This window comes from Cnephaeus nilssonii, assembly GCF_951640355.1.
Source record: "Cnephaeus nilssonii genome assembly, chromosome: 4".
NCBI lineage: Eukaryota > Metazoa > Chordata > Mammalia > Chiroptera > Vespertilionidae > Cnephaeus > Cnephaeus nilssonii.
This window is the reverse complement of record NC_137075.1, coordinates 66,592,684-66,614,803: the sequence shown is the minus strand read 5'-3', so window position 1 is coordinate 66,614,803 and position 22,120 is coordinate 66,592,684. Positions and strand designations below refer to the sequence as shown.

The window sequence follows — 22,120 nt, the reverse complement described above, 5'->3', positions numbered from 1 at the left end:
TTATACATCTTAACCTCTACAATCCTTTATATGTAGAAAGGGGGTGATAATCTGACATGTCCTAAGTATTAAAACTGATAATGCATTAACATCCCTAGGACAGAGTCAGGCACATAGTAGGTGCTCAACAAATGCTTTGTTAAAATCATACGTGGAAAATGAAAAACATGAACACCTTCTGTGAATTTTATTTCCACAATCAGAGGAGAAAACAGTTTCACCTGGTCTGCTTTTCTGTTTTACGTTCATATGTTGGTGATCATAGATGATGGGAAAGGAAGGGGACAAAAGGAATACATTTTGATCGGAGTCAGAATTGTGGGTTTTCTTCGAGACGATTTGATTAAATGCCCTAAATTCACAAATGAAAAAAATAAGGCCCAGAGAATGTAAGTGATCTTCCCAAAAATCATATAGAAGTTGGTGACAGATCCAGGCTTGAAGTCCAATATAAACATAGACTTTTCTTGTAATGAGGACTGTTAATATTGTATGAGGTTATAGCATTTAAAAAAAAAACCTTCCTTTGACTAACTTGAAAAATAGTTCTGTTCTTGTGGTTTGCTTATTTCTTTTCTTTTAAAAAACATTTTACTTTAATCCTTCTGGAATTTTCTTTGGTATAGGATGTAAGATTAAACTTAATCCTTTTTTCCAAATCATTAGCCAAATGACTCAGCACCATTTATCTAACAAATCCTCCCTTTACTACTGACTTATAGTGTCACCTTTATGACATTCTTAAAAGTTGTCTTTTGTTCAAAGATCAATATCTCACTTTTTTTATTTCATTGACCTGTTTATTTTTCTACCCATTGGATGCTATTATAATTACTGTAATTATATCACATGTTTTAGTAAGTAGTAGGAAAAATTCACCTTTATTAATCTTTGGGGGGGGGGAATGAAGCGTTTGCCCCTTTGTTTTTCAAGATGATGAACACTGGCAAATTGAAAAGAATTAATATTCCACACAAATCAAATAAAACCCATAAGAATTTTAATTGGAATTACATTAGATAGAAAGATTGATTTGTAAAGAACTGGCCTTCTTATTAGAATTATTTTTCCTTTTCAGGAATATGCTACACATTTTTATTTATTCAACCATTATTTTTTAAAATTGGTTTTGAGAGAAACACTAATTTGTTGTTCCACTTATTTATGCATTCATTGATTGCTTCTTGTATGTGCCCTGACCTGGGATTGAACCTGCAACCTATGCCATATCCGGATGATGCTGTAACCAAGTGAGTCATCCGGCCAGGGCTATTCAACTGTTATTTAACGTTGCTCAGTAAATTCAAGGCTTGGCATGTAAAAGCTTTAAATGCATACAATGATGATCTAGGGAAGGGAAAATGAATTCTACCTAAAGAGATCTGGGACGACATTTTTATGGCCCAAAAGAGGAGTTCTCTACAAATGTATTTAAATGAGGTACATGAAATTTCATTACTTAAATTAACTTGACACAGCCTAACTCAATTACACAGGCCCTTAACAAGTCGTTCAAAGTCATTAACCACATACACACAGATTGGATTCTGACCAGATTGGACACTATGCCTTATGTTGGAGATATGGCCTCTGCTCTCAAGGGGTTTACAATCTATTTGGGGGAAGTTTCCATCTTAAAAATACCAGCTCTAGAGAGTATATCTTAAATATTTTACCACACATGCACACACACACATACATACACACACACACAAGGTAATTATGTGAGATGACGGAGGTGTTAACTTACCTTATTGTGCTAATAATTTCACGATATATATGTGCATCTAATCATCACATTGTACACGTAAACTTTACACAGCATTCCATGTCAAATGTACCTCGATAAAGCTGGAGGAGCACGGAGTACCAGCTCCTCTTCTTGTTCTAATCCTTGAGTTAATGTTGCCTCTTACTAAGTAGTTTGATCTTTTACTTCTCTTCCCAGACCAAGGCAGAGAAATTTGCTCACAAATTCCTTGGTCATTGAGGAAACAGTTCTTGGCTGGGTCCCAGATCTATCCCTGGGATGCAGGTCAAATCACCTTCCTCAAAGATCCATACAGGTGGTACAGAATAAGGCAGGGGTCCTCGAACTTTTTAAACAGGGGGCCAGTTCACTGTCCCTCAGACCGTTGGAGGGCCGGACTATAGTTTAAAAAAAAACTATGAACAAATTCCTATGCACACTGCACATATCTTATTTTGAGGTAAAAAAACAAAAGGGCAAAAACACCCGCATGTGGCCCGGGGGGCGATGCCTGGAATAAGGGCTAAGAATGCCAATTTGGAAGTCAGACTGGCTGAATTTGAATGATGACCCTTTGACCTATAGCTCTGTGACTTAGGGCAAATTATTTAACCACTTTCACCTCAGTTTCCCCGAGTATAAAATGAAAGTAGTAATAGTACTTAACCTGCAGGGTTATGGTGAGGATTACATGAGATAATCTGTGTATGTTGTACTTAACACCACACCCAACACAGAGAAGTACTTGGAAGTGCTGGCTTTTACTCCACATGAGGTTGCCGAGCAGGTGATACATGGCAGTTTACAATGCAGCCTGGAGCCCTGGAGGCACCGCTACGTGTCCTGCAGGTGTTCGAGATTAGAAAATGGAGGTTGTGGGGGAATTACTTTCCCTTCCATTAAAATATAGGTATTTCACTTGAAACTACAGGTAAAGGGAATAAACCCAAGGCTGTGGGAAGATGGGAACAGGTACTTCCCCTGGGATTTTAATGCTTTAGATTAAACAATAATTCCATAATGAGAGGGTTACAGTTTTTGAAAATCCTCTGCTGAGAAAGTCAATCCTCTTTCCCCCTAAATTACCATTACATAAAACAATCCGATATTAGATATCAGTTACATCTTTAAGTGTGTGGAAGGAAGGAAGTCGAGATAACTTTCTTGGTGGTCATCTCCCTCTCTTGGATGAGTGCCTGCTTTCACTTTACAACTTCTCCTGAAAACTTTCTACAGAGATTGCCCCCTTTAAGTTAGAAATAGAAAAGGTATTTTGAAACTCATAAAAGAGTTTTCTTAGGAACCTCTTAAAGGAGTGGTTAGGTCCTCAGGCAGGCTTAGGTGAGATATGGATAGCAGATTCTTGATTCCACATTGTTTTGTTAAAACATGGATGAGATGCCATAAGAACTTTGTTTTATATCCATGAGACTACAGTAAAATTAGTTTTGTTATGTGTTGTTTCCCTTAAAGTCACAGAGGCTGTCAATGATGTTAAGTGAGGACTTTCTGTAAAGTTAAACCTAACCCTCAGCCATATCTGGGCCTCTCATCAGCCAGGCATCAGGAATTAATTCTTTTGCTCTAAGTGGCTTGGGAAGCATGGGGAGAAAGGGAAGCAGGGTATCTCGCCAAGAAATCCCCCAAGAATACTTTTCATTAAGAACTGGTTTCTTCCCACATCTTTTCCTATCTTTCTCTTTTTCCTCCTGATGTATCCTGTTTCTTCCAGCCAGGGTTTCTCTCCTTCTCTGGGTAGTACAATTATTTAGGTAGGAAGTATGGAGTGGTGACAGGGAGATGCCCCACCTCCCACCCCTGTTCCCAACTCTTGAGTGTTAAACAAGATAAATAAGTACATGATCATGTGGTCAACAACATGTTGAAGTTGATTTAAAAGACCAAGGGCCCAAATAGGAATGTAGTCTAATTAGTGTTATTAGCAAAGAAACAAGATGTGGGCTGCAGGTGAGTGGTCTTTGTAGTAGGCCCAGTGAGAAGGATCTCCACCTAATAGAAATCTCCTGGGCTGACATTACACGTTCTGACTCAGAGGCTATGCTTTTAAAGAAAGTATGGGATGAATCACTCTCATCTGTGGATACTTACTTCTATTCTACCGAAGAGGTTTTAAAAGGCTAGAAATGTACACTTGGTTCCAAGTACAGTTTAAGGTACAATGGGTCAGAATATTGGAGAACACAGCAATAGTATTTATTCATCTCAAGTACCTCTCAGTAGATAATTAACCTGGGTCATGATAAAAACAGTTCTATTAGGCCCATTTCTCTTATGGCTAATGCTATTGTGCTACTTGCTGTAGTACTTCTCCTTTGCCTCATTTTAAACAGAACACTTACTATAATATTGCAAGTATTATCACATTTGTAGCTTTTCTATTTCCCTGCTTGCAACAGGAAAGCAACGGTAGTTAGATGAAAGCATGAAGTTTTATATTTTCACTCACAAATATGCAATTCTTATGAAAATCTGGAGTGGCAGTCTAGATACACCCTTTTTTTAAATTTTTTTTTTTGCAGGTTTCATGCACCATCAACTGAGAGGAGTGGATCTTTCATCCACAGGAATACAGAGTTTTCAAGTTAGTTCTCTTTTCTGACACATACTTGGCCCCACACTGGATATTTGCGTGAATGAAAAGGAGGCCTATCACAGAGAGTTCTAATTTGGGGGTTCATGAACCCCCTTGGCAGTCTGGTGAAGCCTAAAAACCCCTTTTCAGAATAGTGTTTTTATAAATGCATAAAATAATAAACATTGGAAACCAATTATATTATAACATAGTTCTGTCCATGGGCCCCTTGTGCCTTAAATCTATCATAGAGCTGACTCAGGCTCCTCTATCGGCCTAATTTTTGGCTCATCAACGTGGAATTGTGAGATTAGAAGCATAACCAGTTAGTACAAAATCAAACAAATACAAAATTCAAGTCCAAATCTCAAGTCACAGAGTGCAAAGGCACCGGATCCCACCAGGGATCCTAGTTAGCAGGTGGCTCCTGACCTGGGATGATTCCCGGGCAGTGCAAAGGCTCGCTCCCTGCATCTCCCAAGTCCCTCTTCTCCCTGCCCACTCATGCTTGAAATCCCTTAATAGAGTCTAACTCCTCGGGTTTAATTAAATAGAGGATTTACTCTTGTTAAAAGGCAAAAGCCCATGGGAGAGGTAATACTCTAGTGCCAAAGATTTTGAAATTTATTTTCAGCAATAGAATCTATTTTTCAAATGCAACCTTAAGTAGAATGCTGATATGTAAATAAATGCAAGTTTTATGAGAATTTAGTATAATTTTATAAATATGTATGTAAACAAGTAGGGCACAAGTAGATTTGCAGTTGTTTGCATGGGAAATAATACAGTAATTAATAAATAATAATGCAAGAGTGAACTCTGTGTTTCACGTACTCACAAGTGTAAACCTTTTTTTGCCCCACCCTTTATGTTAGTTATATATATTTATATGTATATATGAATCAGCACTGGCAACAATGAGACTGTTTTGATGAAAGCAAATTATGAAATCAAGAGTTATAGGTAATAACTATAATCTTACATCCATCACAGCAGACAATTTGTGTCTGTTTTATTTTGCCTGCACAAGGTGCAGAAAATCCTCAGGTAAACAAATAAGTAATTTCAAATAGCTAACAATTTGTTATGCTACTTATAATCACATGATTTTCTTCAATTAAAATAAGTCAGAAGTTTTAAGGAAGAGCAGGAATTTTTGTTTGAAAATAGAATCACTAACAATATCTAACAACTACTCATGTTCCTTAATAATTAAGGATTAGTTGTTAAGTATTCAATTTCGGGAGATTTGACAAATAGACTTTGTAAATAATTTGAATCCTGACTCCCTTACTTACTTCAGAACCTAAGGCAGATAGCTAAATCTTAGTCTTACTTTCCTCAAGTGTCAAGTAGTTATAAAAACTGCCTCTATTTTATAGGTGTATGGGTAAATAAGATAGTGTACATAAAGCACCTAGCATAGTGTCTGGCCCACTTAATAAATGCTATTATTGCCCTGGCCAATGTGGCTCAGTTGGTTGGGCATCGTCCCATGCACCAAAAGGTTGCCAGTTCTATTCCAGGTCAGGGAACATGTCCAGGTTGTGGGTTTGATCCCTGGTTGGGGAGCATACAGGAGGGAACCAATCAATATTTCTCTCACATCAATGTTTCTCTCTCTCTCTCCCTCTGCCTTCCTTTCTCTCTAAAAATCTATAAAAACATATTTTCAAAAATAAATTAAATCTTATTGAAGATTTGAATGATCAAAAGTACTTTTCAAATGTGTCTTGTAACATTTTAATATGCTCCATCATGTCCCATTTAAATTCTTTTCGGATATCTCAGCACTTTTCTCTTTCAGGTATTCAGTTTCAAAAAAACCTACTTTATTTTGTATGGTGAGTCCATATTTTAAGATGATGCTTTATTCCTGGTCTTTTATCTGCAGTCGTAAAGTAACATTGCAACCTTGTGATGCCAAGTGAAGATTGTACGGCGCATTTCTAACCAGGTAAGAGCCAACCCAAACCTAAAGTGAGCAATGCAATGATCTATAATGCTGTATTATCATGATGCAACATGCAGTATTGTAATTGCACAACTGACTGATATGCTGCCCCAAATGTGTGCACCAGAGAACTTGCCTGTCTTTTAATGAATACCAGCACATGTGTTGTAACATTAATACCAGTTAACATTCATTGAATGCTTACTAGGGGCTAGGCACTGCTTTAAGACCTTGACATGTATTAGCTCATTTAATCTTCACTTAATCATTTGAATGATTATTATAGTTTATATGAGAAGATGACTGATTTTCAAAATATGACTAGTAAAGAGATGCACCCTATCTCATTAAAATACCTTTACAAAAGTTCAAATGAACATGTGCATGAACACGCATGCACCCATGCACATGCATGTGTCCATGTGCTCACGGAGTGAACTTGATAGCACCAATTAAGATGGTATCTAACTTAAGTATGTATGTATTGTTCTTTATTACACTTTATTTAAAATATGTTTTATTGACTTTAGAGAGAGAGGAAGGGAGAAGGAGAGAGAGAGAAACATTGATGAGAAACATTGATAATCTGCCTCCTATACATACCCTACGGGGGATCGCACCTGAAACCTGGGCATGTTACCCTGACCGGGAATCGAACCAGCGACCTCTTGGTGCATGGGTGGATACTCATCCACTGAGCCACACCAGTCAGGCATACTTGAAAATATTTATCAAAAAATGAAATATGAATTAAATGCTTATAGCCTTCCTGAAGTGCATTGGAGTTCTCTGTAACAATTTGAAAACCAGAGCATTAAACCCATCACTCATTTACACTGGAGTGTGATAGAGCCAAATCAGATCCTTTTCTCAACACACAGGTTTTAGAACAAGGGAGAAGGAAGTATGTGCTTTTTAATTTTAATTCATTTTTCATAAACGCAGAAACCTTATTAGGCAACTATTATGTGCCTGCAGTGTTAATATATTATCTATAACCCCCATGACACCCTTGCCTAGTAGCCACCATCATTCTGACTTTATAGAAGAGGAAACTGAGGACCCGAGATATTAATTTGTTTACCTAGGGGCACACACCTGGAAAATGGCAGATAGGTCCCACACTCTGATCTATTCGACTCCAAATCCTTCCCACCACACCAGACTGCCTCCTATCTAGCCTACCCATTTTATAAATGAGGACAAGAAGAATGAACCAGGTAGGTAGCTTGCTTCTAGAAACAGTTAGTTAGTGGCAAGGCTGTACTGGAATTCAGGAGCACTGGGTTTCATTAGGTAAGCTCCATCCGATGGCCCAGTGGGAGGATGCTCTGTGCGACCATATATACTGGGGGCCAGAAAATCATTACTTCACTTCTAGGCTGGAAGGCACCTCAGTATATATATACTCCTCCTCTCTCCCAACCTCTACAACAATGTAAGTTTTAGATGACAGTCTAAAACATGGCACAATATGACATGTGAAAATTGCCAAGAGTCATAACTAATATTTATGGCACTTCTTGGTGCCAGAACCTTGGATTCATCTCATTTAAATCTCAATACAATCCTATGAGATAGCCTACTTATGAACATTTTACACGTGAGGAAACGGAGGTTGTTTCTGGGAGACCCCAGTCTAGTAAGAATTCACACCAGGCATTCTGACCCAGAATCACTATTCCCAGAGCTAAAAATATTTGGAGTTCAGCATAGGGTTGGCTTGGGTGTGGATGCAGGATCTCAGCACAGAAATTCAAGATACACAGCATTCTCGAGAAGTCAGAGAAGTCACTCCAACCAGATTTCCTATGAACATTATCTAACGAGGGGATCGCCTCTGATTGCCTCTCTTCACTCCCAAAGCCTGGGCTTGGGTGAGAAAGCCTGAAACCAGCCCGTGGCAACGGTCCTATCACTGTCTCCGGCTTTCCCAGAACTCCAAACCAATGCAGAATTAACAATCTAAAATGCAACCACTTGCAAAGGCAATACACCACCACTGCCGCCAGCACCACTGCTACCGCAGGTGTGGAGCGCATTTCAGAGGCTGCGGGCCAAGAGCACAAGTCATTGTTTTCTTCAAGAATCTCTCTAAGCAACCTGAAGGAAAGCTCTCTTTCAGTGGCCCCCGCAGTCTGAGTAGTGACTGTGTCATAAATAGGATATGGCATTTTGGAATGTCTTTAAAGCTATTTCCTTTTGTTCAACTAATTTAATTTACCAAATGCTCCTGGGAAAAGGAGGCGGGGGGGGGGGGGGGGGGGGGGGGGAGACGACCAAAATGCTGACTCCACATTTCCTGAAAAATCAACATTTTCTTTTTAAACTGCTCTCAATGAGATTACAGCTGATCGCTGTCTGCTGGCTCCCTTAAACCCTGCCTCTGTCAAAATTCTGCCCCGGCAGGTGTGAGAAAGAATAGAAGCCGAACTTGAGCGAATACCCACATCTGTTTTTGGAAAAAGGGAACAGAAGCAGCACAGAAGGAAGTAAAAGAGATAATTGCTGGCTTGAACTGCAATACATTTTACTTGTGGGCAGAGGGCCAGCTTACAGCAGGCGGAATATGCAGGCCCATCTTATTGGAATTCAGGGGTGGGCCTCGGTTCTTGTCCGGAGACAGCTGTAAACCAGCAGCCCATAGCATCCCAATCAGGCGGCGAGTTTTGTCAAGGAGTGCTGATATGTACAGAAGCAGCTTTGTCTGCTTCCACCGCACCCCTGCCTGGTGAAATGACAGTCAATCTCTGATTCCAGATGACAAGAACTGGATAAAAACTTAAAACAAATGGCGACCTTTCAAAAGATTAATTTGTTTACCAACAAAATGTTCCCTCTATGTCATCTGAGATGGGGGTGACCTTCACTTTCCCATATCTAGGCTGAAAGGATGCTGACTATAGTCATCTGTTAAGTTAACTCCATCTCAGCAATTATTCCCTTTTTTATTTTTAGTGACAAGAAGGGTTTATTAATTCGCTCTGCTTCTTGTTATGGTTTATAAATGCAACAAGCTCGTTCTGAATTACTGCAGTGTAACATCAATTTGTTTAAATCTAATTCTGCTATCGTTGCCAAATTATGTTGTGACTGTAATTGTGGCCATATGCATGGGCTTAAAACACAATCATGTTTTGAAATAGCCCTTCTTGCCCACCCCCTCCCTCCTTGCCCCCGCCCCTTACTTCTGATGCTTCTAATCATCTGACATTAACACAATTGCCTCGCTTTCCATTACTTTATCATTTCAGAAATGAATGTGCTTTCAGTGAGAGAGATTACAATGTACACCCCACGTGAAACAGTAAAGAATGGAACTATGATTTGTGAAGTGTGGTTGCTACCCAACTAAGTTAGTGAAAAACACTGCATAACGTATGACTCATAAAATCTAGAAACCATAATAGTATTAAATCCAACCTCATGAATAAATAAAAGATTCTAAGTTTACATTGCATTATATATTTATTTATTTGGAAAGTGGGACCAAAGAACTAGTATAATTCTACAGCAACTCACATCTTGCCAAAAAGAAAAATGTTTTTACGATTCTTTTCTAGGTCATAACAGTTATAATCAGAGTTATTTGCGCAGCAATTCAAAGCAATGTTTTGTTTGGCTATTTTGTTATGCATTCATAATCGTTCTTTTAAAATTCATGTTAACAGATACATGTTTCAAATCTTTTAAGAAACCCTTTTTTATTTTAAAAAGTAAATCAAAGTCAAATTTTCTGTAGATCTTTTAATGTGTTGCATTGGAATGTCTAGCTGGAACTAAACGTCAGTCAGTACAGTTTCCGAGGTTCCTTCTGGTCTCCCCATGTCTACAAGGCCCTACTCACAAACCTGCCAGAGGGATTACCATCATCATCATCATCATTACGCACATTTAAGGTATTGGAAAAATCATCAGTAAGTTTCACTTTTACTATTTTGTTGTAAATTGATTGTACTAATAGAGTTCATAGGATATAACATGCTGAAGGCAGTTTTGTGGGGGAGGTGAAGGGGAGTTGTACGCGTGTGTCTGGGGTATATGTGTTTTTAATGCATTAAAATCTTTACACCAGCCTCTTATTATCAGGAAGGATATACCTCTTCACAAAATGAAGAAAATACCAGTTTCTAAGAACTGATCATGTAAATTAGCAACATATTCAAGTTTGCTCCGTCAAAAAAATGCCTGAGATTATTTACAGGCTTTTGACAAGCTGTTTAAGTTTCAAAAGTAAGGAAACACATGGCCCTCGGCAGCCAAATAATAATCCCCTTTGAGTGTTTGGAGTAGTTCTAAAAAGCGATTAGCCTTGATGCTGCTTTTCTAATTAACTATACATCACAACACTAGACGCATTGCTTCAGTTTGGTAAGTGCTTTCAAAAACAGTCTTATGAGAGGTAAATCACAACTGTATTTATTCCCAAGTGCTCTGCATGGTTGTTTAAAACCAAACATCTGAATATTTCTTTCACAGGGCCTTTTGCACTATGCTTCCGTTTTATAAATCCAAAATGAAAATACTATTTTTAGTTAGTACCATCATATATATATATATATATATATATATAAACATAAAAAGATAGGGTCAACTGTTTTGATTGAAATACTAATAGTCAATTTGAGTAAAATGTACCTAATGTATATACATGTTAAAGCTCTCTGGTGTAAATTTTATAAACTCCAGTTTCATGAAAAAGGGGGATTTTTAATGCATCAAATGAGCATGCATTATCTATATGTCAGACAAGGCAAAGAGCTTCCCCATATCCTCTGCGTTCAACATACATGGGCACAGTAGCCAAGGCTCTTAGCCTAGTTTGGAATTAGAAAAAACACATAATAAAGGACTAAGATTCTACCCCAAATTTTGATATAATTTTGAATTCCTATTTATGTCTTCACTAAGATTCATTAAAGCAAAGCATAATCCTCTCTAAATCTGGAATTATGCCTTTTTAAACCTCAATACTCATCAGGAAAAGTTTGCATGAGATGCCGCAGTTGCCTTGGGCTACAAAGCCTCAGCGCTCCACCAGCTAAGCCAATATTAATTTTAGATTGAAGGGGGGAAAACCAACAACAACAAAAGGGAAATCTGCTTCTGTCTCCACAGCCACAGAAATAATATTTTTATTTCAAGGGCTTTGGGCTCATGGGAGCAGATAAAAACTCTTTCACATTATTCACAGTGACATTTTAAATAAAGTTTCAGCAGGAATAAAAATACCTAACTTTCTGGTTATTTCTGAGGCTATACAAGTATTTCTATGATATGATAAAGTGCTCTTAAACCAAACCTGTTAGACTAACATAAAGCATATATAAGGAAACTAAAAAATGTATTACACGGTTACATGAATGAAGTAGGCAGTTGAAAATGGCTATGCAGGATGTTTGGAAGATTAAGATGCTGTTATGATGGTTAGAAGTGGTTTTGCAATTCCAAAATTGCAAATTCTAAAATTAATCAGTTTTTAGTTTTGATTTGACCAAATACATTTAAGAGCTTTTGAGAGAAGCCAAAGGTTAAAACTGTACTTAATAATGTATAGATGTCACCTCTATAATTGTTTTTAGTGTCAGAAATAATCTCAAATAAAACAATTTTCCAATTAAATGAGGCATTACTCTTCATTCTCCTACGAAAACCTCACAACACAGAAAAAGCCCAATCCTTGCTTCCCCACTCACCAGAAAACCAATGCAAACATAGGCACAGACTCAGAACCCTGATGCAACCCACATGTGATTGCTTTCCCCTTTCGTCATTTTGCCGACCTGAAGAAATATCCCTGCTGGCTTCAGGTTTAGAATGATTTTCTTAAATTATGTGTATTGCATCAGTATACACCATTGAAGCTGATACCACCCTGTTGTTTCCTTCTGAACTAAACCTATTATCAAAGAAATAAAATATTTAAAATTTCTCTACTAATTCTCTTTGTTGTTAAATTCTCTCATCCTTGTTAAAAATTACGGTACTAGATTATTTAGGACCATCGAACAAAATAGAGAAATTTGAATGAGCGGCCAATGAATCTTTTCAAAACAGGTTCACATGTTTTAATCATTTCTAATTATAAACAGAATGAAAGCCGCTCCATTAAATTCTAAGAACAAAGGGATCAAAATCTTTACTTAAAATCTACATTATATCTTACACTACTAATGTATGCCTTTTTATTCTTAAAAAGATTAAGAGCTCATGAAAACAACTGATTACTTACACATGCTTTTCTCTGATTAATACTTGGCAAACTGATTCCATAGTTCTCATTGACAGCAGCTCTGTGGCGGAGGTTTTCAGGATCCTGCATGATTTTTACATTCAACCCTATCTTTCGCTGAAACAAAGAAACAATGAAACTTTCATGCTGGATAAACAAAAATGCTTACTAATATCTTATATCCTCAAAGGAGTATAAAGTTCTTTGAAAAGAATTATTTTAATGTAGTTTTCACTGGGAAAAAAATACATATTTGGGTCTTTTATTTCTGCTGTTAATTGTTCTCATTTATTCACAGAAAAGGAACCTTCTGCAGATTTCCCTCTATGTATCCTATTGCTCATACAAATACATCTTCAGACAGCATTCATTTTTTTTTCACAAAGAATGGTAGATGCCAACCAAGGTGGGACAAAGGACTAGAATACCTGGTCTCGATTTGTTTTTAGCTTTCCAGGTCAAGGCTTTTGCCAATGAAATCTATACTACAAACACACAGGTAGAGGGCTCCCTTGGTCTGTTTATATGGCACTTTCCTCAAGGGAAAGTTACAGGTAAATCTCAGTTTGGACTTGGTACATTTACCACAACAAATTTATTTACTCCTTCACAGAGATATTGCTATTTATAGGAAAAATGCATGCTTTCATTAGAAAGAAAAAAAAGCATATCATTTGAAGCAAATGTTCCTCATTTTATATAATTCAAATGAGTTACAGCAGAGATGTTTAAAGAGTAACCAGCAGTGTAGGCAGCGCAGTGGTGGTGGGAAGGGGCACGGAGAGGTGTCCTGAGACGTGGGTTCCAGTTTTGCTCTCCCCTGGACTGCCTGCATATGACCTTGGGTAAGTCACTTCCCCCCTTTGGAAGCCGCTTTCTTTATTTTCAAAATGTGACAGACTTGATGGTCTCTTGAAGAACTATTCACCCTCCTCAATCCTCCCCTTCGCCCCGCCCGCAACCCCCACACACAACCCTCTCTTGCTTTGGCATTCTATGACTTGATGCTAAAAGGTAAGTTGACACTTAAGAAATATGTTATTACCAACAGTTTCTGAAGTATTGTGACTATCTTATTGTGGTACAATTCATATACTATAAACGTTCCTTTAAAAGTGTATAATTCAGTGGCTTTTAGCATATTCACAAAGTTGTATAACCTTTATCTATCACCCCTCTTTATTATTATTACTAGAGGCCCGGTGCACGAAATTTGTACACGGGGGGGGGGGGGGGTGGTGTCCCTCAGCCCAGTCTGCATCCTCTCCAATCTGGGACCCCTCGAGGGACTGCTGGCTCCCAACTGCTCACCTGCCTGCCTTCCTGATTGCCCCTAACCGCTTCTGCCTGCCAGCCTGATCACCCCCTAACCACTCCCCTGCCAGCCTGATTGATGCCTAACTGCTCCCCTGCCAGCCTGTTTGCCCCTAACTGCCCTCCCCTGCAGGCCTGGTCACCCCTAACAGCCCTCCCCTGCAGGCCTGGTCCCGCTCCAACAGCTCTCCCCTGCAGGCCTGGGTCCCCCCTAACTGCCCTTCTCTGCAGGCCCAGTTTCCCCCAACTTCCCTCCTCTGCCAGCCTGGTCACCCCTAACTGCCCTCCTCTGCAGGCTTGATCACCCCCAACTGCCCTTCCTTGCAGGCCTGGTCCCTCCCAACTGCCCTTCCCCGCTGGCCATCTTGTGGTGGCCATCTTGTGTCCACATGGGGGCAGTCATCTTTGACCACATGGGGACAGCTATATTGTGTGTTGGAGTGATGGTAAATTTGCATATTGTTCTTTTATTAGATAGGACTAGTGGCCCGGTGCGCGGATTTGTGCACATTGTAAGGAAATTAATTAGAAGGTGGCCAGCGGGGTGGTACTGAGCGAAATGGGCCAGACACGCCCTAGAGCCAACCTCCCATGGTCCCTGCCTGGCCAGCTGCACCTGGGGTGGCGCCGTGGCTAGAAGGGCGTCTGCGGAGTGAGCGGGGTTCCTCTGGCAGGTGGGGTCCCTTGGCCTGGCCTGTGGGGATCGGGCTGAAACTGGCTCTCCGACATCCCCCGTGGGGTCCCGGAGTGCGAGAGGGCACTCTGCAAAGTTGTTGTCGTACAGGGTGTGGAACACAAATGCAAGTGTCCAGTAAACCAGATTTGGGGCCGATAGTGCCCCAGCAACAACATAACCTATGGCCGAAGGTGGAATCACACAGCCCCGTGGGGAATCAGGCTCCCTCCTCTCTGGTTTCGGGGTGTGTCACCCGAGAACCGCTGCTGCCAAGTCACTGCAACTGGGCAGCTCCTGCATTGAGTGTCTGCCCCCTGGTGGTCAGTGTGTGTCATAGCTACCGGTGGGACAGACACTTAGCATATTAGCCTTTTATATATAGAGATTATTTTTTATCCTCATCTGAGAATATGCTTGTTGATTTTAGAGAGTGAGGAAGGGGGAGAGAGAAAGAGAGAAACAACAATGTGAGAGAGAAACATCATCAGTTGCCTCCTATATGCACTCCAACCGGGAATTGAGCCCACAACTGGGGTCATGTGCCCTGACCGGGAATCAAACTTGCCACCTTTTGGTGTATAGGATGACCCTCCAAACAACTTGTGCCAGCCAGTCATAGCAACCAAAACCCCTCTTTAATTCCGTAACATTTTCATCACCGAAAAAAGAAACCTCAAACCCATTATCAATCACTCCCCAGCACCTCCCTATCCCAGCCCCTGGCAACTACCAATCTATTTTCTGCCTCTTCGATGTGTCCCATTCTGGACATTCCATATGAATTGTAAATATGTGGTCTATAACGTTTAAAAGGAGGCATTGTAAGGGATTAAAACACCCGATTTCCTTTCAATTGAGTGTCTTTGTTCTGAGGGATATGATGCAATTACTAAAATGGTTGTAGGAACCAGATTAGTTCAATGGGCTATGTCTAAGGTCGAAGTGAAGGGGAAGACTGCAAAAATATCTACAGAATGTATGCTGTCTAATTACTTCTTAATACAGGCGCCAAACCTCCCTTTTATTTTTCTAATAGCAGTTCTTAAGCCAAATAACTATACTTAACTGCCCACTTTATTTAACCCATGCAGGGACGCAGGTTGCAAACCAGACCTATCTATTCCCTTCTCCTTGAAGTACAGGTGGTCACAAAAGTAATCTTGTGCCTAACAGCTGTAAGGGGGTTTCCTTCTGTGGCTAACCCAAACTCACGGCACTATTCTGGGTGTTTGCATGGAAGCTGGCTGTCTCTTTCGTTTAAATTAATACCTGAACATAATTTGTTTCTTCTTAATTAAACTTTCAGAATAATTTTCATTCTAAAATGAAATTGGTAATGTCCTAAAGGATCAGGACATTACCAATATGTGTTAAATTGTCTGGATGTGGTTTCTGCAATTAGGGTGTTTTTAAAATGTGTATTCTGGATATAACTGATGGGAATAGCTTCATCTGTCAGGACTAAGCTTTGCTAGAACTTTTTAATCCTGGGATCATTGGCTAGTGGGCCATTGTAATTTTCTTAGTTTTATTATGGTCCTTCAACTTTCTGTGGCTATGGGACTGATGTAAGAAAGAAATGATCAAATATCAAATTATTATTAAAACTGGCATTAAAATCAGTTGTTTTCTGCCCAATTTTACATTTCTGTGGCCCTGGCACAGATAGTTCTGATAAGAAATCAAAATATAAGCAGAAACCCAACAAAAATAATAGGTTGCAATATCAATTCTTTATTAGTTGGCTTCTAAAGCCATGGGAAATGTCCTTTAAATGATTAACATTCTAATATTTACTATTTTGGCACCAAAGCATGTGTATACCAAAATAATATGCAGCCCACATGATTTAATTTTCCTTCACAAACATTCAAATGAGCCTACATTTAAATAAAATTAACGTATCAAATGGTTTCACTGAAGATTACTACCACATTCGTTCATAATCTGAATTTGTCTTACAATTTTATAAGTTACATCTATAGAGATGTGTTGCAAAATACTTAGCATAAGCTGCCTTATCAGACCCAGATTTTCCTAGAAAAAACAATTATAGATTTAAACACAAAATTAATCAATCCATTAAGCAGGAAAGCATGCTCTGGAAGGTGATCGTTTTTTACCAACAATAAAATAAGTATCAGAAATAATTTCAGAAATTTTTCTTAAATTGGTCAAGAAAAGACACCAATTTACTTCACCTATCTTGAGTCACTAAATAATCCATACTTTATTCTCCCCTTTGATAGTAATTACAAGCAGATATATCAAATGTGACTCTCATTTAGACTTTGGTTTGTAAGAACAAAAGTTATTATCAGAGCCAATTACTGTTTTACCTACATGGCTGCACAGAAGCAGGGAGCTCAATTTTCATCTCATCAGTGATTTTGTGTTTTTTATTTTATTACTATGCCCACAAAGCTATATAAGAAAGAAATAGCTTATGCTATTATAACTAGGGTTTGAGCATAAGAGGCTAAGGTTTCTTTTAGGAGAAGTTCTGAATTAAAAACACTAGGCAGCATGTAATGCCAGCTCCCCAGACATGGGCAGACCATAAAATGACATACATCTGAGCAGGAGATCCCACACAGAGTAATCAAAATTGAAATGCTTCACAAACAAAGTTGAGACAGGCTATTTACTAAGTTACAGTATTATCAGCATAACATTATTCTCACCAGTGTTTGCTACAAGTAATGCCTTCTAAAGTGTATATTGCTTAATATCATAGTCCCGCTGGTTAAAGACATTTGCTGTTTAATCTCAAAATCAGAAAAAAAAAGAGAAAAAGAATCCAGCTTCCTTTAACATTCTGCTTCTTTCAACCATTATTATTTTTAATGGAAGTACAAAGGACACCAAGTCTGGTTCAAGCCATATGTTCTAGATTTATTTGTAAAACTGGGTAATAATACCTGCCTTCACAGAGCTGTCTGTGAGGTTTAAATGACTAATGTATGTTAGGTATCTTGCAAATTATAAAGTACTACTCAGGAGTCAACCTGCAAGGGGTTTCTACTCATCAAAAAATAACTGCAATAGATCTAAACACTTCAAATATATAAAAATCCACAAGTTCTTAATACAATTTCCCCATCTCCCCTGGAAATTTAATAAAATTAAAAGTTAATCTTAACCTTGATAAATAAAAGAATCAAACATCTATCCTGCTTTTCCTGTGCCGCAGTCTTTTCGCAGCAAGGGTTCAGGAATCTGGAGAAGGGGCTGACACATAAATGGATAGAGACTAAACAAGAAATATAAATTTGGAAGGCACTGGGGGAGCCAGATAGATACCCTTCTCTAGTGGAATGGGCTCCCTGAATGTCCAGACCCACGGCTTTTTATTTACACATTTTGCCCTTTAGCAAAGCAGACACACATATCAAAGGTAAGGTTTGGTAAACAATACAGGATTATCAGGTTAGGGGAATTGCCCTCAGCTGTTTGGCCAGCAGCAGGGCTGATTATCAAAGCCCATCAGCCTTTTGAGGACTTTTTGAATTTATTATGACCTGCTGGACTTAGCCTCCAGAATTCCTGAAAATCTATATTTAAGATTCACCAAAGAGTTATAACGAAAAGTTCTTCATAGAAACTAATAAATGCAGAAGGAAAGATATAATAGTAAAATCACCCCTTTGCAATCCCTAATGAAATAATGTATTTAGGTAAATGTCAATGGTTGCTCACACCATTAAAGCGAAATGTGGAAGAGAACCTTTATAAAGCAAGGGTGGGGGAACGTCCAGCCTGTGGGCCATATAAGGCCCTTGAAATCATTTGGTCTGGCCCGGCCAAGGCATTAGGTATGAATTAAATGTTTGACCAAATATAGCAGGCTAATTTTTAAGTTGATGATTTTGTATGGCCCTCAAATGATGTTATAAATATCCAAATGGCCCTGGGCAGAAAAAAGGTTCCCTACCCCTGTTATAAAGGGCAGTGGAGCTGGTGATACCTGGACTCACTGATCTATCTCAGCATCATGAAAAGAGAAAAAAGAATTTGCCTCTAGAAATGCTCTAAACGGAAGGACACATCACCACCTAGTAGGTATCCTGCCAAAAGGATGTTTCCTGAATTTGATCAAGCTTCTAGATAAAACTAGTTGATAAGAATTACTAGGGACAGAGAAGCATGTAAAATGACACCACAAGACTACAATCAACCAAATTGAGACTGTGGGAAAAACCTATATGACAAATGCCCTGGTTTCTTCAACCAATAAATGAGGAAAACTGTTACAGATAAAATGAGATACAACTGCAATGTGTGGACCTTGTTTACATCCTGATTCCAACAACAGTAGGAAGACAAACAGGGAAAATTGAATGTGGGCTGGAAATTATACCATATTAATGCATTGTTTAATTTATTCGGTGTGATAATATTTTTAAGTCTTTATCTAAAGTATTTAAGGGTAAAATGATATGATGCCTGGGATTTTCTTTAAAAGACTTCAACAGAAAGAATAGAGGGAATAGGACAACCAAGATGGCGGCATAGAAAAACACCTGAACTTGCTGCCGCGCACAACCACATCAAAACTACAACTAAAAGACAAAATGAATATCATCCAGAACCATGGGAAGGCTGGCTGAGTGGAAATTTTACAACTAGAAGGAAAGAGAAAAGCACATTGAGTCCCGTAGGAGGTGGAGAGGTGTGGAAGTGTGGAGGTACGGAGGGGCACGAGAAAGGGGCTGGCAACTGGGTACACTGTTGTCTTTTTCAATCAGGAGGGAGATACAAGCTCCCGACTGCTCTGAACTCCAGTTCCGGGCGAGACTCTGGGGACCCAGACTCATACGGAGAGAAACTGGACTGTCTGGCATTGGGCCGGAAGCGATCATTGTTCCTGCACTGTGCCGCGGGACACAGAGACCTGGGGGCCTCTTGGGGCAGGGCTGACGGGCAGCCATTGCTGTTTGCTCCACCCTGGTGATTCCCTGAGACTCCACCCCACCCAAGCTGTGCGCAGAGGCTTTTGCATATGAATGGCCTGGCCCTTTGCAATCACACAACTGCAGCTGGGTCAGAGAGCCCCAGAGCTTCCAAAAGAAGACCCAAGGCTCCACAGCAGCTTGCATTGCTTCATAGCTGTGCCTCATCTGGGCACCTCCAAACCCCAAATGAAGAGGAGGAACCTGCAGATCTCTCTGTAGCTCCTGCTGGGTGGCCTCAAGCAGTGGCTGACTTTGCTCCTCCTTGGAAATCCAAGAGCCAGTGTACCCAGTGGTCAGAGTGAGACCATCCAGATTACCACTCTTCAGATCCATAAGAGACACACTCAGGGGGCAGACTCAGTGAGTGCCAAAGCCCCACGAAAGCAAGTCCTGCCCCATAAGGGTGTCTCCAGCACAGAAGTTCTCCCATTGTAGACACAACTGGTCCTCGCAGCCAATTGGCCTGGTGGTCAATTCCTCCCAGTGATACCAACAGCAACCAAGGCTTAACTACAAGACTGTGCACACAGCCCACAAAGGGGTGCACCAAGAGTGTCCACCTCAGGTAATTAGGGAAGCTAAGCCACTGGGCCCTATAGGACACCTAGCACACAAAGCCACTCTATCAACACAGGGAAGCAGCCAAAATGTGGAGACAAAGAGGTCACAAATAAAAGAAATGAAAGAAAGCAAACTACTGGATATAGAGTTCAAAACCACGGTTATAAGGTTACTCAAGAATCTTCTAGAAACCTCCAAGAAATATAGTGAGACCCTCAAGGATATGAAAAAGGACCCATTTGAAATTAAGCATACACTGACTGAAATAAAGAATAATATACAGAGATCCAACAGCAGACTAAAGGATCCCAAGAATTAAGTCAAAGCACTTTTCCCCAAAAAACTGTTATTATAGCACTTACCATACAGTCTGGAGAATGCCTATCTGCAGACTGTGAGCTCCTATAGCACTGAGATTTGCATCTCCAGCACATAGTAGCATTAAAATTAAAATCTTTGGGAAAATGAAATAGCACACCAGTGATGAAAGACATTTTTTAGTTTTACTATGCTTGTGCTAATTCTTACAATATAACACAATGACATAATCATCAGCTTTATAGCTGCACTGTGCTAAAGGGGGCACTCTGTCCAATTTTGGTGGCACATGGGCCAATGACTAACTCCATGAACTCCGTTTGCTACAATTAATCTCATGAGTTGGTGGCCAGGGAATGATGGCTCTCCTGCACGTCCAGAAGTTAGCATCTCCTAGTAGGTCAGCAAGAAGGGCATGAGAAATTTGGGATGCCACCTTTGAAATATTACTGGAGCATGGAATACCATATAACAAAATTCAGGTAATCTTTGCCATTGTAGCAAGTAGTATATGTTCATGGAAAAGGCACTATGACTCAATAATATGCAGCTAATTGAATCTCATCATAGAACCAATGTTATTAGAAGATATTATCCTAAGGCCTATTTTTGATGCCCATTTTTTAAAGAAACAACCCCAAATACCACACTTAATCATCTGTTCCATTAGCTATAACTTATGTACACTGTAAAGTATAAACCTCTTTAAAGTATATACGTAAACCAACTGAATGGGAACCAATTACAGTAAAACAATATTACATGTGATAGAGTATCACAATGTATTTTCTGTAATTCTAATGTAGCTTCATAATTGCCACATTGGTGTGACCCCAGAAAGAAAAGGGTCACCTTAATCAGGTGCATTGCACTGAGTTTTGTTGGGCAAGTTTAGAGGGACAGATCTGAGGATAATTCTGGGGATAGTTAGAGAAATTTGTGGATAAAATCAGGAATCTATTTTGCTTTTCTTCAATTGTAAATTTCTTTGTGGCAAACACAGGAAAACAGCTCGAGTTTCTGTAATTTTTTTCAGTGGTGAGGAAAAGCCAGGACTTTGAGGCCAGAGAGACCTGAATTTGAATCCCAGTACTCCTATTCCTTACCTTTAAATTACTATCATCCTTAGACCTCAGTTTCCTCATCTTTAAAGTGAGGATTCCAATAATTCCTTCCTCAAAATGTTGTTGAGGGTGTGATATGGTCTCCCTGCTTCTGTCCTTGCCTTGTAACATCATCATGTTCTCACCCCGACACCCAGAATGACCCTTTAAAATTGCAAATCAGACCATGTCGGCCCTCTGGTCCTCCAACAGCTTCCCAACTCACTCCAGGAAATACCCACAGTCCTCACAGTGGTCCATAGATCTGGCCCCCTGCCACTGTTCCTACTTCTCTCCCCCTTGCCCATCCCTCTTCAGCTTCCCTGCTGTTCACACGCCTAATCCAGGTCTTTGCCTCTTCTGTCTCCTCTGCCTGGAATGCTCCTCCTCCACATGGCCAATGGCTGAGCCCCTCATGTCTCAAATTTCTGTTCAAGGATCCTCTTGCAAGTGAGACCATCCCAACACCCCCTTCCCGTCCCAGCTTTTCTCTCACCAACCAACGACTACATATTTATTTTCCAAGTCCTTTTTTGGTTGTTTTTGTAATGCCTACCCCACACCACCTAGAATGTAAGCTGCATGAGGGCAGAGGAGTTTGGCTGATGCCTAAAATCAGGGGTCCTCAAACGACGGCCCGCGGGCCACATGCGGGTGTTTTTGC

General features: G+C 39.8%; 1 protein-coding gene across 1 annotated transcript in view; it reads right to left on the bottom strand.

Moving 5' to 3' along the window:
• IQCH (IQ motif containing H) overlaps positions 1-22,120 on the bottom strand; it is a gene marked incomplete at both ends in the record, with an annotated part of 213,432 nt that overhangs the window by 158,430 nt on the left and 32,882 nt on the right. Inside the window, 1 exon segment of the mRNA XM_079768988.1 lies at positions 12,530-12,646. Coding sequence (XP_079625114.1) covers positions 12,530-12,646 — 117 coding nt within the window.